The sequence below is a fragment of the Tachypleus tridentatus genome, chromosome 2 (assembly GCF_004210375.1).
Source record: "Tachypleus tridentatus isolate NWPU-2018 chromosome 2, ASM421037v1, whole genome shotgun sequence".
NCBI classification, from domain to species: domain Eukaryota; kingdom Metazoa; phylum Arthropoda; class Merostomata; order Xiphosura; family Limulidae; genus Tachypleus; species Tachypleus tridentatus.
The window spans coordinates 148,225,772-148,241,901 of record NC_134826.1 but is presented as its reverse complement, the minus strand read 5'-3'; the positions used below and the strand labels follow the sequence as shown (position 1 = coordinate 148,241,901).

The window sequence follows — 16,130 nt, the reverse complement described above, 5'->3', positions numbered from 1 at the left end:
CACAAACGTTCCTCTACTTTGGTCTTTGTGCCGTATATTAACACTAAAAATACAATCATTCATTGTTCGATAGATCAACATTGGAAAAATAATACTTTATAACGACTGTCACAGTTACAAAACAAACACAAAACAATGTTCACGTGAACCCAACCAACAGAAAGTGGACCTCAAATGTTTTATTTTTATATTTTAAAAAAACATATTTTCAAAGATTGCAGTAAAAGTTAAGTACAGCTCAAATTAATATAAAATCTGGAAAAATTTATTCCGTATCAGACGTATATATAAACACATAAAATATACATTCTCACCAAGTTATAACCAAAAACATTCTCTGAAGAAATGAGCATCTAATTACAGTTATTTCTCTCTGTAGTATTCTACAAGTGATATAATATAGCATAACGACATTTTTGTAATAAACATGATTCTGAAAAAAGAAACCAATGCATGTGGATGATTATTAATTAGATATGCTTCGTTTGGTTTGTTTTGAATTTCGTGCAAAGCTACTCAAGGGCTATCTGCGCTAGCCGTCCCTAATTTATCAGTGTAAGACTAGAGGGAAGGCAGCTAGTCAACACCACCCACCGGAAATACTTGGGCTACTCTTTTACCAACGAATAGTGGGACTCACCGTCACATTATAACGCCCCTACGGCTGAAAGGGCGAGCATGTTTGGTGTGACGGAGATTCGAACCAGCGACCCTCAGATTAAGAGTCGAGCGCCCCAGCTATCTGGCTATGCTGGGCCTCAGATATGCTTTCACATAAAGTTACGACTAAATACTTCTATTGTGAACTAAAACTTACCACTATTCCCCACTATGTATTTTATAACTGTCACTAGAATATAAGTTATTTATTTTTACCCATCTTAAGTGTGAATCATGAGTTTTATGACAGTTACAAAGACTGTTAACTCTTAAATTACCGACTTGATTTTATAGGGTTTGCTATCACTGAGACTCATATTGTATTATAATGAATATATTTATGCTTTCATCCTTTAACAACATCTAGTGTAAAAATATGAAACTAAAATATTGAATTAAATTACTTGTTTTATTACGTAAAACAAAATAATCAAAATTGTTAGTTTAGAAAGGGGAATAGGGATCGTTTAAAAAGTACAGAACTATTTAAAATGTAAAGATTATATTTTCAAACCTATAAGTAGGGACTCTGAAAAGTAAACATAATAGGCTGGAAATAGTGTAAATTGACAAAATAATGTAAGACACTATTTACAACTCAGTTTGTTTATTTTTTAGAGTCCTCAGTTGTAGGTTTGAAAATAGAATCTTTGTAATTTGAATCAACTTCTTTCTGTACTTATTTGACGTTCCATATTGTAAATTTGTAAATTTAAAATTTTTAATTATCTTGTTTCTTAAGTTTTTATGTTCATTTATGGAGAATAAGCTACATATGTAGAAATGCATTCAGTTGAATATTAAATGTTTTTCAACAATTTCCTGATGAATTAACTTTTATCCCTACACAACCATTATTTACTGAGCTCGAAGGTTTTGTGCCTGAAGGTTCGTGTAAACACGCGAAAAGAAGTAACAATATTACTACAATAAACCACCACTCACAAGGTTAGAGAAATCTATACTGGTAATCGTCTACTGTTAGAAAACTCACAGAACACCACGTAGAGTGTGTTTGTATATGTTATTCTTGTAGCAAAGATACATCTGGCTATTTGCTTTGTCTACCGAGAGGAATTGAACCCGTAATTTTAGCGTTGTAAATTCGAAGACTCATTGCTGTTCCACTGAGGGACAGCACGTGGAGGCGAAGTACAGCAGTGAGCTCGAGAAATGATGAATCCTCAACGTGACATTTTCCAATTAATGCGCTAAAAATTGCACAAATTATTTTCCAGTCAATGCTCGTTAGGAAAACACCAGATTTGATTTACAGAGCAGAAAGTAAGGACTTCGTGAAATTCTTTAGGACGAAAAAGCAGAGTCACGTGAATTAACTTTAAAAGTACCCCAAGACATGCTCAATATTGTATTCACTAAAATAATTGTCATCGTTCTTTTCTGTAGCGACTTGTGAAACTATAATCGATAATAATAAGGCGAGAGATATTGTTATAAGTACACACGTTGTTTACTTTAATAAAACGAAGCATTTCTGACTAATATAACGATAACGGTGTTCAAAATTATTCAACATTTCTGCGAAGCTTGGATAACTTTCAAAAGTTTATATTGGTAGGGAAGAATAAGTTGAAAAATTTTAGAGGGCATAAACCTCGACATTTAAGTATCAACCTTAAAATACCCTACAACCTTCGCAGGAGTTTGTTTAACAGCTGTGCATAGATTTTGGTGCAGTATATCTAATCGTTTATGCTGCGGACTTCCGTGCTTGGATGAAGTTAAAGAGAAACTTGACCAGTAGCGATGAAAAACTGATAAAATCTCTCCTCGTCTTTCAAGAATCAACATAAAAATAGTTCTATGACCTGTAGAGGAACTTATTAGGCTTGAATAAAATATTCACATCAATTTGTTTCTGTAGGCTTGTGAAACACTAATAGTAATAATATGAAGAAGGAAGGGGTGAATTGATGGAAGTTCTTGAGTTTCCTTTCTAGAACAAAACTGCTTTTAAAGACAGTTTCTGCCCATATGTTATATCAGAATTTTTTTGAAATTCCCAGGCGATCCCTAATTTTAACCCTTTTTCACGATGATTGATTATCGTTGATGTTTCGGGCAGTAAGTCCAGCGCATGTCTTATATACATATATGGTCAAACTTTTAGTATAAGATATTTCATGATTTACCTGAGGTTTTTAATAGTGGCTTCGCTGGTGCTACACATAACTTATCATTCAGACAAGGTGGAAAGCTACGGCACACATAGAATAAAGCTGATTTCTTTATTTCTAAACACTGAATTGTTATCCCTTCCACTTATTTCTCAACATTTTTAACGTTCATTAGAATTTACAAAATGTGGAAATAAGAAGCGGTATTTAAAAACGAGACAGAGCGAAAACGAAAGTATTATGGAAGACAGTTAAAAGGTGTCTCATACTGTCTACAGAGTTATGATGCTCAGGGTATCATACTGTCTACACAGATAGTGTGGTCAGTGTCTCATACTGTTTACAGAGATATGATGGTCAGTGTCTCATACAGTCTACAGAGATATGATGGTCAGTGTCTCATACAGTCTACAGAGATATGATGGTCAGTATCTCATACTGTCTGCACAGATATGATGGTCAGTGTCTCATGCTGTCTACACAGATATGATGGTCAGTGTCTCATACTGTCTACAGAGATATGATGGTCAGTATCTCATACTGTCTACAGATATGAAGGTCAGTGTCTCATACTGTCTACACAGATAAGATGGTCAGTGTCTCATACTGTCTACAGAAATATAATGGTCAGTGCCTCATACTGTCCACACAGATATGATGGCCAGTGTCTCATACTGTCTACAGAGATATGATGGTCAGTGTCTCATACTGTCTACACAGATATGATGGTCAGTGTCTCATACTGTCTACACAGATAAAATGGTCATTGTCTTATACTGTCTACACAAATATGATAACCAGTGTATCATACTGTCTAAAGAAATATGATGGTCAGTGCCTCATACTGTCTACAGAGATATGATGGTCAGTATCTCATACTGTCTACAGATATGAAGGTCAGTGTCTCATACTGTCTACACAGATAAGATGGTCATTGTCTCATACTGTCGACGCAGATATGATAACCAGTGTCTCATACTGTCTAAAGAGATATGATGGTCAGAGTATCATACTGGCTACAGAGATATGATGGTCAGTGTCTCATACTGTCTACAGATATGATGGTCAGTGTCTCATACTGTCTACAGAGATATGATGGTCAGTGTCTCATACTGTCTACAGAGATATGATGGTCAGAGTATCATACTGTCTACAGTGATACGATGGTCATAGATCATACTGTCTACAGAGATATGATGGTCAGAGTATCATACTGTCTACAGAGATACGATGGTCATAGATCATACTGTCTACAGAGATATGATGGTCAGAGTATCATACTGTCTACAGAGATATGATGGTCAGAGTATCATACTGTCAACAGATATGATGGTCAGTGTCTCATACTGTCTACAGAGATATGATGGTCAGAGTATCATAGTGTCTACAGAGATATGATGATCAGAGTATCATACTGTCTACAGTGATACGATGGTCATAGATCATACTGTCTACAGAGATATGATGGTCAGAGTATTATACTGTCTACAGAGATATGATGGTCAGTGTCTCATACTATCTACAGAGATATGATGGTCAGTGTCTCATACTGTCTACAGAGATATGATGGTCAGTGTCTCATACTGTCTACAGATATGATGGTCAGTGTCTCATACTGTCTACACAGATATGACGGTCAGTGTCTCATACTGTCTACAGAAATATAATGGTCAGTGCCTTATACTGTCCACACAGATATGATGGCCAGTGTCTCATACTGTCTACAGAGATATGATGGTCAGTGTCTCATACTGTCTACACAGATATGATGGTCAGTGTCTCATACTGTCTACACAGATAAAATGGTCATTGTCTCATACTGTCTACACAAATATGATAACCAGTGTATCATACTGTCTAAAGAAATATGATGGTCAGTGCCTCATACTGTCTACAGAGATATGATGGTCAGTATCTCATACTGTCTACAGATATGAAGGTCACTGTCTCATACTGTATACAGATATGATGGTCAGTGTCTCATACTGTCTACACAGATATGATGGTCAGTGTCTCATACTGTCTACACAGATAAGATGGTCATTGTCTCATACTGTCTACGCAGATATGATAACCAGTGTCTCATACTGTCTAAAGAGATATGATGGTCAGAGTATCATACTGGCTACAGAGATATGATGGTCAGTGTCTCATACTGTCTACAGAGATATGATGGTCAGTGTCTCATACTGTCTACAGAGATATGATGGTCAGAGTATCATACTGTCTACAGTGATACGATGGTCATAGATCATACTGTCTACAGAGATATGATGGTCAGAGTATTATACTGTCTACAGAGATATGATGGTCAGTGTCTCATACTATCTACAGAGATATGATGGTCAGTGTCTCATACTGTCTACAGAGATATGATGGTCAGTGTCTCATACTGTCTACAAAGATACGATGGTCAGTGTCTCATACTGGCTACAGAGATATGATGGTCAGTGTCTCATACTGTCTACAGAGATATGATGATCAGTGTCTCATACTATCTACAGAGATATGATGGTCAGTGTCTAATACTGTCTACACAGATATGATGGGCAGTGTCTCATGCTGTCTATAGAGATATGATGGTCAGTGTCTCATACTGTCTACACAGATATGATGGTCAGTGTCTCATACTGTCTACAGATATGATGGTCAGTGTCTCATACTGTCTACAGAGATATGATGGTCAGTGTCTCATACTGTCTACAGAGATATGATGGTCAGAGTATCATACTGTCTACAGAGATATGATGGTCAGAGTATCATACTGTCAACAGATATGATGGTCAGTGTCTCATACTGTCTACAGAGATATGATGGTCAGTGTCTCATACTATCTACAGAGATATGATGGTCAGTGTCTAATACTGTCTACACAGATATGATGGCCAGTGTCTCATACTGTCTACAGAGATATGATGATCAGTGTCTCATACTATCTACAGAGATATGATGGTCAGTGTCTAATACTGTCTACACAGATATGATGACCAGTGTCTCATGCTGTCTATAGAGATATGATGGTCAGTGTCTCATACTGTCTACACAGATATGATGGTCAGTGTCTCATACTGTCTACAGAGATATGATGGTCAGAGTATCATACTGTCTACAGAGATATGATGGTCAGAGTATCATACTGTCAACAGATATGATGGTCAGTGTCTCATACTGTCTACAGAGATATGATGGTCAGAGTATCATAGTGTCTACAGAGATATGATGATCAGAGTATCATACTGTCTACAGTGATACGATGGTCATAGATCATACTATCTACAGAGATATGATGGTCAGTGTCTCATACTGTCTACAGAGATATGATGGTCAGTGTCTCATACTGTCTACAGATATGATGGTCAGTGTCTCATACTGTCTACACAGATATGACGGTCAGTGTCTCATACTGTCTACAGAAATATAATGGTCAGTGCCTCATACTGTCCACACAGATATGATGGCCAGTGTCTCATACTGTCTACAGAGATATGATGGTCAGTGTCTCATACTGTCTACACAGATATGATGGTCAGTGTCTCATACTGTCTACACAGATAAAATGGTCATTGTCTCACACTGTCTACACAAATATGATAACCAGTGTATCATACTGTCTAAAGAAATATGATGGTCAGTGCCTCATACTGTCTACAGAGATATGATGGTCAGTATCTCATACTGTCTACAGATATGAAGGTCACTGTCTCATACTGTATACAGATATGATGGTCAGTGTCTCATACTGTCTACACAGATATGATGGTCAGTGTCTCATACTGTCTACACAGATAAGATGGTCATTGTCTCATACTGTCTACGCAGATATGATAACCAGTGTCTCATACTGTCTAAAGAGATATGATGGTCAGAGTATCATACTGGCTACAGAGATATGATGGTCAGTGTCTCATACTGTCTACAGATATGATGGTCAGTGTCTCATACTGTCTACAGAGATATGATGGTCAGTGTCTCATACTGTCTACAGATATGATGGTCAGTGTCTCATACTGTCTACACAGATATGATGGTCAGAGTATCATACTGTCTACAGTGATACGATGGTCATAGATCATACTGTCTACAGAGATATGATGGTCAGAGTATTATACTGTTTACAGAGATATGATGGTCAGTGTCTCATACTATCTACAGAGATATGATGGTCAGTGTCTCATACTGTCTACAGAGATATGATGGTCAGTGTCTCATACTGTCTACAGAGATATGATGGTCAGTGTCTCATACTGTCTACAGATATGATGGTCAGTGTCTCATACTGTCTACAGAGATATGATGGTCAGTGTCTCATACTGTCTACAGAGATATGATGATCAGTGTCTCATACTATCTACAGAGATATGATGGTCAGTGTCTAATACTGTCTACACAGATATGATGGCCAGTGTCTCATGCTGTCTATAGAGATATGATGGTCAGTGTCTCATACTGTCTACACAGATATGATGGTCAGTGTCTCATACTGTCTACAGATATGATGGTCAGTGTCTCATACTGTCTACAGAGATATGATGGTCAGTGTCTCATACTGTCTACAGAGATATGATGGTCAGAGTATCATACTGTCTACAGAGATATGATGGTCAGAGTATCATACTGTCAACAGATATGATGGTCAGTGTCTCATACTGTCTACAGAGATATGATGGTCAGAGTATCATAGTGTCTACAGAGATATGATGATCAGAGTATCATACTGTCTACAGTGATACGATGGTCATAGATCATACTGTCTACAGAGATATGATGGTCAGAGTATTATACTGTCTACAAAGATATGATGGTCAGAGTATTTTACTGTCTACAGAGATATGATGGTCAGTGTCCCATACTGTCTACAGAGATATGATGGTCAGTGTCTCATACTGTCTACAGAGATATGATGGTCAGTGTCTCATACTGTCTACAGAGATATGATGGTCAGTGTCTCATACTGTCTACAGATATGATGGTCAGTGTCTCATACTGTCTACAAAGATACGATGGTCAGTGTCTCATACTGTCTACGGATATGATGGTCAGTGTCTCATACTGTCTACAAAGATACGATGGTCAGTGTCTCATACTGTCTACAGATATGACGGTCAGTGTCTCATACTATCTACAGATATGATGGTCAGAGTATCATTCTGTTTACAGATATGATGGTCAGTGTCTCATACTGTCTACAGAGATATGATGGTCAGTGTCTCATACTGTCTACAGTGATATGATGGTCAGAGTATCATACTGTCTACAGAGATATGATGGTCAGTGGCTCATACTATCTACAGAGATATGATGGTCAGTGTCTCATACTGTCTACAGAGATATGATGGTCAGAGTATCATACTGGCTACAGAGATATGATGGTCAGTGTCTCATACTATCTACAGAGATATGATGGTCAGTGTCTAATACTGTCTACACAGATATGATGGCCAGTGTCTCATGCTGTCTATAGAGATATGATGGTCAGTGTCTCATACTGTCTGCACAGATATGATGGTCAGTGTCTCATGCTGTCTACACAGATATGATGGTCAGTGTCTCATACTGTCCACACAGATATGATGGTCAGTGTCTCATACTGTCTATACAGATATGATGGTCAGTGTCTCATACTCTCTACAGAGATATGATGGTCACTGTCTCATACTGTTTACAGAAATATGATGGTCAGTATCTCATACTGTCTACACAGATATCATGATCAGTGTCTCATTCTGCCTACACAGATATGATTGTCAGTGTCTCATACTGTCTACAGAGATATGATGGTCAGTGTCTCATAGTGTCTACACAGATATGATGATCAGTGTCTCATACTGTCTACAGATATGATGGTCAGAGTTTCATACTGTCTACAGAGGTATAATGGTCAGTGTCTCATACTGTCCACACAGATATGATGGTCAGTGTCTCATACTGTTTACAGAAATATGATGGTCAGTATCTCATACTGTCTACATAGATATCATGATCAGTGTCTCATTCTGCCTACACAGATATGATTGTCAGTGTCTCATACTGTCTACAGATATTATGATCAGTGTCTCATACTGTTTACAGATATGATGATCAGTGTCTCATACTGTCTGCACAGATACCATGGTCAGTGTCTTATACTGTCTACACAGATATAATGGTCAGTGTTTGATATTGTCTACACAGATATGATGGCCATAAAATCCAAATGGAATCTAATACAACGTGACTATAGAACCATATACGAGAAACAGTTCATCGATAATTTTAAGATGATTTAGTGAAACCAAAATATAAACATTATTTGACTAGGATAAAGATTAAACTTACTAGTTCAACACAAAGTTTGTGAATGATTTTATGAATAAATAAACTGCTTAATTTTGAGATTATTTATTGTGAAGCCTAAATGTCTCGATTGATTGGTTTGAATTTCGTGAATACCTACATGAAGTCTATCTGTTCTAGTCGTCCCTAAAGTTACTAGTGTGAGACTAGATGGAAGGCAGCTAATCGACACAACCCACCGTCACACTATAATAACCCCTTGGCTGAAAGGACGAGCACTTTCGGTGACAGGGGTGCGAACCCGTATCTCTCAGTTGTGTGAGTCGAGCGCTTTAACCACGAGGCCATGCCAAGCCCAAAAGTCTGCATAATGAAGTATGAAACATGGTAACATTGTAAATATTCTAGCATGATTCAGGTAGAAACAAATGAACAAGGAATAAACCAGACAGAAACGAAAATGAGATTTGGTTAACGACCGAACGATACGAGGCCTCACACTTGAACAAATACCACTATGTAACACAGATTTTGTTCCTAGGTAGTATGTGTTATTTCTTAATTGCTTATGTTGTAAAAGTACAGAAAATGGCCATTATTCCCTTTAAACTTTGCTTTTGTGACCTGAATAACGAAATTTAGAAATTAACATATTTTATATGTAAAAATGGGCACATTTGCACATTTTCATTTACATAAGATCTGAATAAAACAACATATGAATCAAGATTTACATGCATTTATACTGAAGTTATACAAAAATGTTTAGAAGTGAGTAGTTTTTCGAGATTTGCGACTGTAATGTAAATCACTTTCACGTATCAGACCCCAAATATTGTTTCCCATCATGTTTTCGTTATACGCTCCCAGATCACAAAAGCAAAGTTTGAAGAGAAAATAGGTCTTTTCCATTTACTTTAGGCATAAGCAATAACCTAGATGTTAGGTACTTCTTTGAACTAGATGTTAGGTATTTCTTTAAACTAGGTGTTACGTATTTCTTTGAACTAGATGTTAGGTATTTCTTTGAACTAGATGTTAGGTATTTCTTTGAACTAGGTATTAGGTATTTCTTTGAGCTAGGTGTTAGGTATTTCTTTGAACTAGGTGCTAAGTATTTCTTTGAACTAAACTTTAGGTATTTCTTTGAACTAGGTTTTAGGTATTTGTTTGAACTAGTTGTTACGCATTTCTTTGAACTAGATGTTAGGTACTTCTTTGAACTAGGTGTTAGGTATTTCTTTGAACTAGATGTCAGGTATTTCTTTGAACTAGGTGTTAGGTATTTCTTTGAACTAGATGTCAGGTATTTCTTTGAACTAGGTGTTAGGTATTTCTTTGAACTAGGTATTAGGTATTTCGTACACTAACCGTTCAAAATAATTTTCACACGAGATTACTTTCGAAACATCAGGTATTTCTAAAGTCACTTTCACTGTTCATGTGACTGTGCGGAAAAAAACAGTGTGAAATTTGGTGCGAAAACCACCCTGATCGAGCAGAAGACAACATACACAGTGGTTCTATCATGATAAAGACAACATACACAGTGGTTCTATCAGGATAAAGACAACATACACAGTGGTTCTCTCATGATAAAGACAACATACACAGCGGTTCTATTATGATAAAGACAACAGCTTTGGAGCGTTATTTGTATGTGTACGCTGTCTTCCGTACGATCAGCTGGATCTGCACTCCGAAGTTCACAGCTTCCCGAATGTAGTCGTCTAAACAGCGGGGGTGACTTGAAACACTCGTCGAATGTTAACCTACCCGAGACGATGTCTGTGGGGTCTTGAATGATGAGCAGCCAGGGTCTGTTGGGCCTCACGTGTTTTTTCTAACGCTTCTCTATAAGAAACCAAACTGTTAGCCCGAGCATTGGACTGTAGAGGCATTACCATCACCAACACAAACGACACAGCCAGGACCATCAAAGCCTTCTCACACCACTTCCAAGGCTGTAAAATGCTTTTGGTTTTCTGCATGATATGTCGAACTGAGAGAAACCCAACTTAGTTCTTTCCACGGATTACAAACAATCTAAAAACACAAGAAAACGAAGAAGAGTTCTCTGAGAATCCATGTTAGAGTAAAGGTTTATTTACCATGTCAGAGTAAAGGTTTATTTCCTATGTTAGAGCAAAGGTTTATTTACTATGTTAGAGTACAGGTTTATTTACTGTGTTAGAGTAAAGGTTTATTTACTATGTTAGAGTACAGGTTTATTTTCTATGTTAGAGTAAAGGTTTATTTACTATGTTAGAGTAAAGGTTTATTTACTATGTTAGAGTAAAGGTTTATTTACTATATTAGAGTACAAGTTTATTTACTATTAGAGTAAAGGTTTATTTACTACGTTAGACTACAGGTTTATTTACTATGTTAGAGTAAAGGTTTATTTATTGACATAAAATATTTATTTATTACTAATATTTCTAATTCAGTTCACGGTTACAAGAAGTTATAAAAGGCAACTTTTAACGCTATCACCAGTTGGCTGACTTCAAACTCACTGGTGTCAAATTGGAGTTTCGTCTCACACCTGGACTGTTTACTCTGAAGCAGTTTTGTTAAGCGGTTTATTAAATTATTACAGTAAGTAGTTGTTGTCTAAATTTACACATAATAAATAACTTTGTTCTGCGTTAATTACAAAGTCAGCTCGGGAAAGTTCTTAATTAAAATACAGGAAATTGCTTCCACTTCAAACTTTTGATAAAGAGGATTGTTTTTGTTGTTGTTTTTTATTTTCGCGCAATGCTACACGAGGACTATCTGCGTGTGTTTTCTTATGGCAAAACCACATCGGGCTATCTGTTGAGTCCACTGAGGAGAATCAAACCCCTCATTTCAGCGTTGTAAATCCTTAGACTTATCGCTGTACTAACGGGGGACGACTATCTGCACTAGCTGTCCTTAATTTAGCAGCGTAATACTAGAGGGAAGGCAGCTAGTCATCCCACCCACCGCCAACTCTCGGCCTACTATTTTACCAAAGAATAGTGGGCTTGTCTGTCAATTTATAATGCCCCAACGCATTAAAGTTCGAGCATGTTTAGTGTGACGGGGATTCGAACCCATTAGTGTGTGGGTTTGTTTTAGTTTTAAACCATAAAATTAATTATTTTCAGTTTACATTTATTACACTCAGAAGTTAATACTGCTTAATTTTAACATGCAAATTAAGTAGTGACGTAATTTAGTAATACGAAATACGATCACAATTACAATATTTTATAAAACAATCGATAATGTTATTACCCACCAGGTGGCGAGTAAGGATAGATGTCTAAAGAGAGTAGTGTAGCTGGAAGGACGTTTGTTGGTCATTCTTGTTGTTTGTAACTGAACACAAAGCTAATTAAAGGGCTCTCACTGCTTTGTCCACCACGGGTATCGAAACCCGGTTTTTAGCACTGTAAGTCCGCAGACATACCGTTGTGCCACTGGGAAGCGATCGTTCTTGTATCGATTTAGCATAGTTACATATATAAAAATGCAATCAAAGTTCATAACCACGAATCATAAACACAGACAGAACATACCTTTCAAAACTGGTAATTGCTTATCTTTATATAAACATAATATCATGCATTTAAATACGAAATAAAATCAATAAAATCCTTTGGAAAAAAATTCTCCAATTAAGAAGTTGAAGGCGCAGAAATAAATGAAAGGTCTATTGTTTCAACTTCGTTTACGATTGGACTGTAAAATAGCACTACATACGTTCAAGTGAGAAATTGGTTTCGTGGATTTGAGTTTTCTTTGTTTCAGTTTTAAAATATTTTTGAATTTTAGTTTAGATTTTCATTGAACTAATAATATTATTCACGTACGTAGATTTTCAGATATCAATAGCCGAGTTCTCCGTCTACAGGTGAGAAACTTGTCAATGCTTTTTACTGTGTTGTTCGGTTACAGTCACACAAAGAGTTGGAAGAAATCCATTTCAAGAATAATATAAAGTGTGTAGTGAAAAAGAGAATAAACGTAAATGTTCTAACGTTCTAATTGTTTTACCTCGGAACACTTACTGTTTTATCTCTCTGTACCAACTGTTTAATAGCACTCTTTTAACTGTTCGTCTGTGTTCTCAAGACGGCTGGTATGGTATTAAAATTTTAACTACAATAAAGTACAGAACAAAGTTTTGATCTGCTTAGGTTATCTTCAGGTTAACAAAGAGAGTTTGCAACTAGCCGTCGTCGGGCACGTGTCTTAGGGACGAGATTGTAAACAGGTACGTGATTTTAGAGGGGGCGCTGCAGGTAGATGTTTATTAATTAGTAAGAGTTTAAAAGTGTTCCTTTATATTGGTTTAATTTTGGTTTTAGTTGCTGCATAGGTAGGGCTTATTTGATTTTGCATTTGTTTATATTTGTGTCTGGGCGTTTTCTATGGTTATGTTGTGTTTATTTGATTTGCAGTGTTCAAAAACGTGTGAAGGTGTTTTCTTTGTGTTCTTTGAATCTAGTTTCCATTTTTCTTTTTGTTTCTCCAACACAGAAGTCGTGGAAGTAGTTGCATTATGTTTTATGAATTATGTCAGTGTTGTGTTTGTCAGAGTAGTTTTAACAGTATGGACATTTTCTAAATACGTAACGTCAACCGGCTCCTTTTCAAGGAATCTTTTAACTTTAAATCTATTCTTAATTAACTAAATCATCAAGTCTTAATGAACAGTTTTGATGTGATCTCTCTCTTCACAGAAGTCCTAACGACTGAAGCCTGCAAGACAGCTTTAGAACTTTATATTCAAGAATTCAATCCATTGATAAACATCCGCAACAACCAATTAGCAACACTTATAGAATCTACTACCACCAAAATAACTTTATTTTTAATGACCAAAACTACTAACAAATGAATGGCTTAAGTATGCGGAGTTCCGTGTTACCAGTTGAAGCAAACATTTTCAGACTGAATCTCAAGCGATCAATGCAGCCTTACACCCACTACTATACCTGTACAGGTATGTTGATGATACAATTGTTGGGTTCACAGAACAAACACTTAATATTATCAACCACAGCAACTGTATTCACCCCAACATTAATTTCATCTGTGAATAGGAAAAAACTAACTAAATAGCATTTCTTAACCTCAAGATAATCAGAACCGATACACAAATCAAAACAGAAATCCACAGAAAAATCCCCAATACTGGATTAAACATTCCCTTGGACTCAGCATACAAAACAAAACAAAAACTCAAGATATTAATAAACCAAATAAACACAGTCACAAAACTATGTTCACCTGATAAAAGTAACGATGAAATCAACAAAATAAAACAACACTTCATTAACAATAACAAATTTTCTCAAAACCGTGAAACAAATATGCGCACACATCTAGACCAACAACAATTAAACAAGAATAAATCCCAAGATACAACAAACTACAAAACCTTACACTGCTGTATACCTTATGTTCCTAACATCAGCAAAAAAACAACCAACATTTTGAAAAAACTGATAACAAAACACAACATTCCAGTAAACACCAAATTTATTCAAGAACCAAGTACAAAACTAAAGTCCGTACTATGTAAAAACTACACTGACAAACACAACACAAACATAATTTATAAAATACAATGCAACAACTGCCACAACTTTTATATTTGAGAAACAAACAGAAAAATGGAAACTAGATTCAAAGAAAAAAAAACATCTTCACACGTTTTTGAACACTGCAAATCAAATAAACACAACATAACCATATAAAACACCCAGATATAAAGTAGGGAAACAAATATAAACAAATGCAAAAACAAAAGAAGCCCTACGTATACAGCAACTAAAACCAAAATTAAACAAATATAAAGGAACACCTTTATACCTATATCAATTACTAACCTAACATCTAACTGCACCCTACAATCCCGTACTCGTTTATAGTCTTGTCCCAAAGAGATGTACTTTGCAACGGTCAGTTGCAAATTCTCTCTTTGTTAACCTGAAGATGACCTAAGATGGTCGAAACATGGTTCTCTACTTATCAGTAAAAGTGTTAATACCCATATCAGCCACAATTTTACTTCAAGTGTTTCTCGTCACCAAGAATTACTGTTCTTCTGTATCAATAGTTTTATCTCTCTGTATTAACTGTTTTATAACACGATTACTGTTCTTCTGTATCAATAGTTTTATCTCTCTGTATTAACTGTTTTATAACACTACTGTCTGTTCTTCTGTATCAATAGTTTTATCTCTCTGTATTAACTGTTTTATAACACGATTACTGTTCTTCTGTATCAATAGTTTTATCTCTCTATATTAACTGTTTTATAAAACAACTGTCTGTTCTTCTGTATCAATAGTTTTATCTCTCTGTATTAACTGTTTTATAACACTACTTTCTGTTCTTCTGTATCAATAGTTTTATCTCTCTGTATTAACTGTTTTATAACACTACTGTCTGTTCTTCTGTATCAATAGTTTTATCCCTCTGTATTAACTGTTTTATAACACTACTGTCTGTTCTTCTGTATCAATAGTTTTATCTCTCTGTATTAACTGTTTTATAACACGATTACTGTTCTTCTGTATCAATAGTTTTATCTCTATATTAACTGTTTTATAAAACAACTGTCTGTTCTTCTGTATCAATAGTTTTATCTCTCTGTATTAACTGTTTTATAACACAACTGTCTGTTCTTCTGTATCAATAGTTTTATCTCTCTGTATTAACTGTTTTATAACACTACTGTCTGTTCTTCTGTATCAATAGTTTTATCTCTCTGTATTAACTGTTTTATAACACTACTGTCTGTTCTTCTGTATCAATAGTTTTATCTCTCTGTATTAACTGTTTTATAACACTACTGTCTGTTCTTCTGTATCAATAGTTTTATCTCTCTGTATTAACTGTTTTATAACACTACTTTCTGTTCTTCTGTATCAATAGTTTTATCTCTCTGTATTAACTGTTTTATAACACTACTGTCTGTTCTTCTGTATCAATAGTTTTATCTCTCTGTATTAATTGTTTTATAACACTACTGTCTGTTCTTCTGTATCAATAGTTTTATCTCTCTGTATTAAC

At 35.7% G+C, this 16,130-nt stretch overlaps 1 protein-coding gene across 7 annotated transcripts in view; it reads right to left on the bottom strand.

The window, feature by feature from the left end:
- Positions 1-16,130, bottom strand: part of LOC143245336 (epidermal growth factor-like protein 8) — a 107,128-nt gene that overhangs the window by 51,421 nt on the left and 39,577 nt on the right. For all 7 annotated transcript variants that reach the window (XR_013025576.1, XM_076491570.1, XM_076491568.1 and 4 more), the window contains exon 2: positions 10,848-11,117. Coding sequence is in view for 6 of the 7 variants with exons in the window: in XM_076491570.1 (XP_076347685.1) it covers positions 10,848-11,062 (215 nt within the window). In the remaining variant the exon portion in view is untranslated. The remainder of the gene's footprint in view (positions 1-10,847; positions 11,118-16,130) is intronic.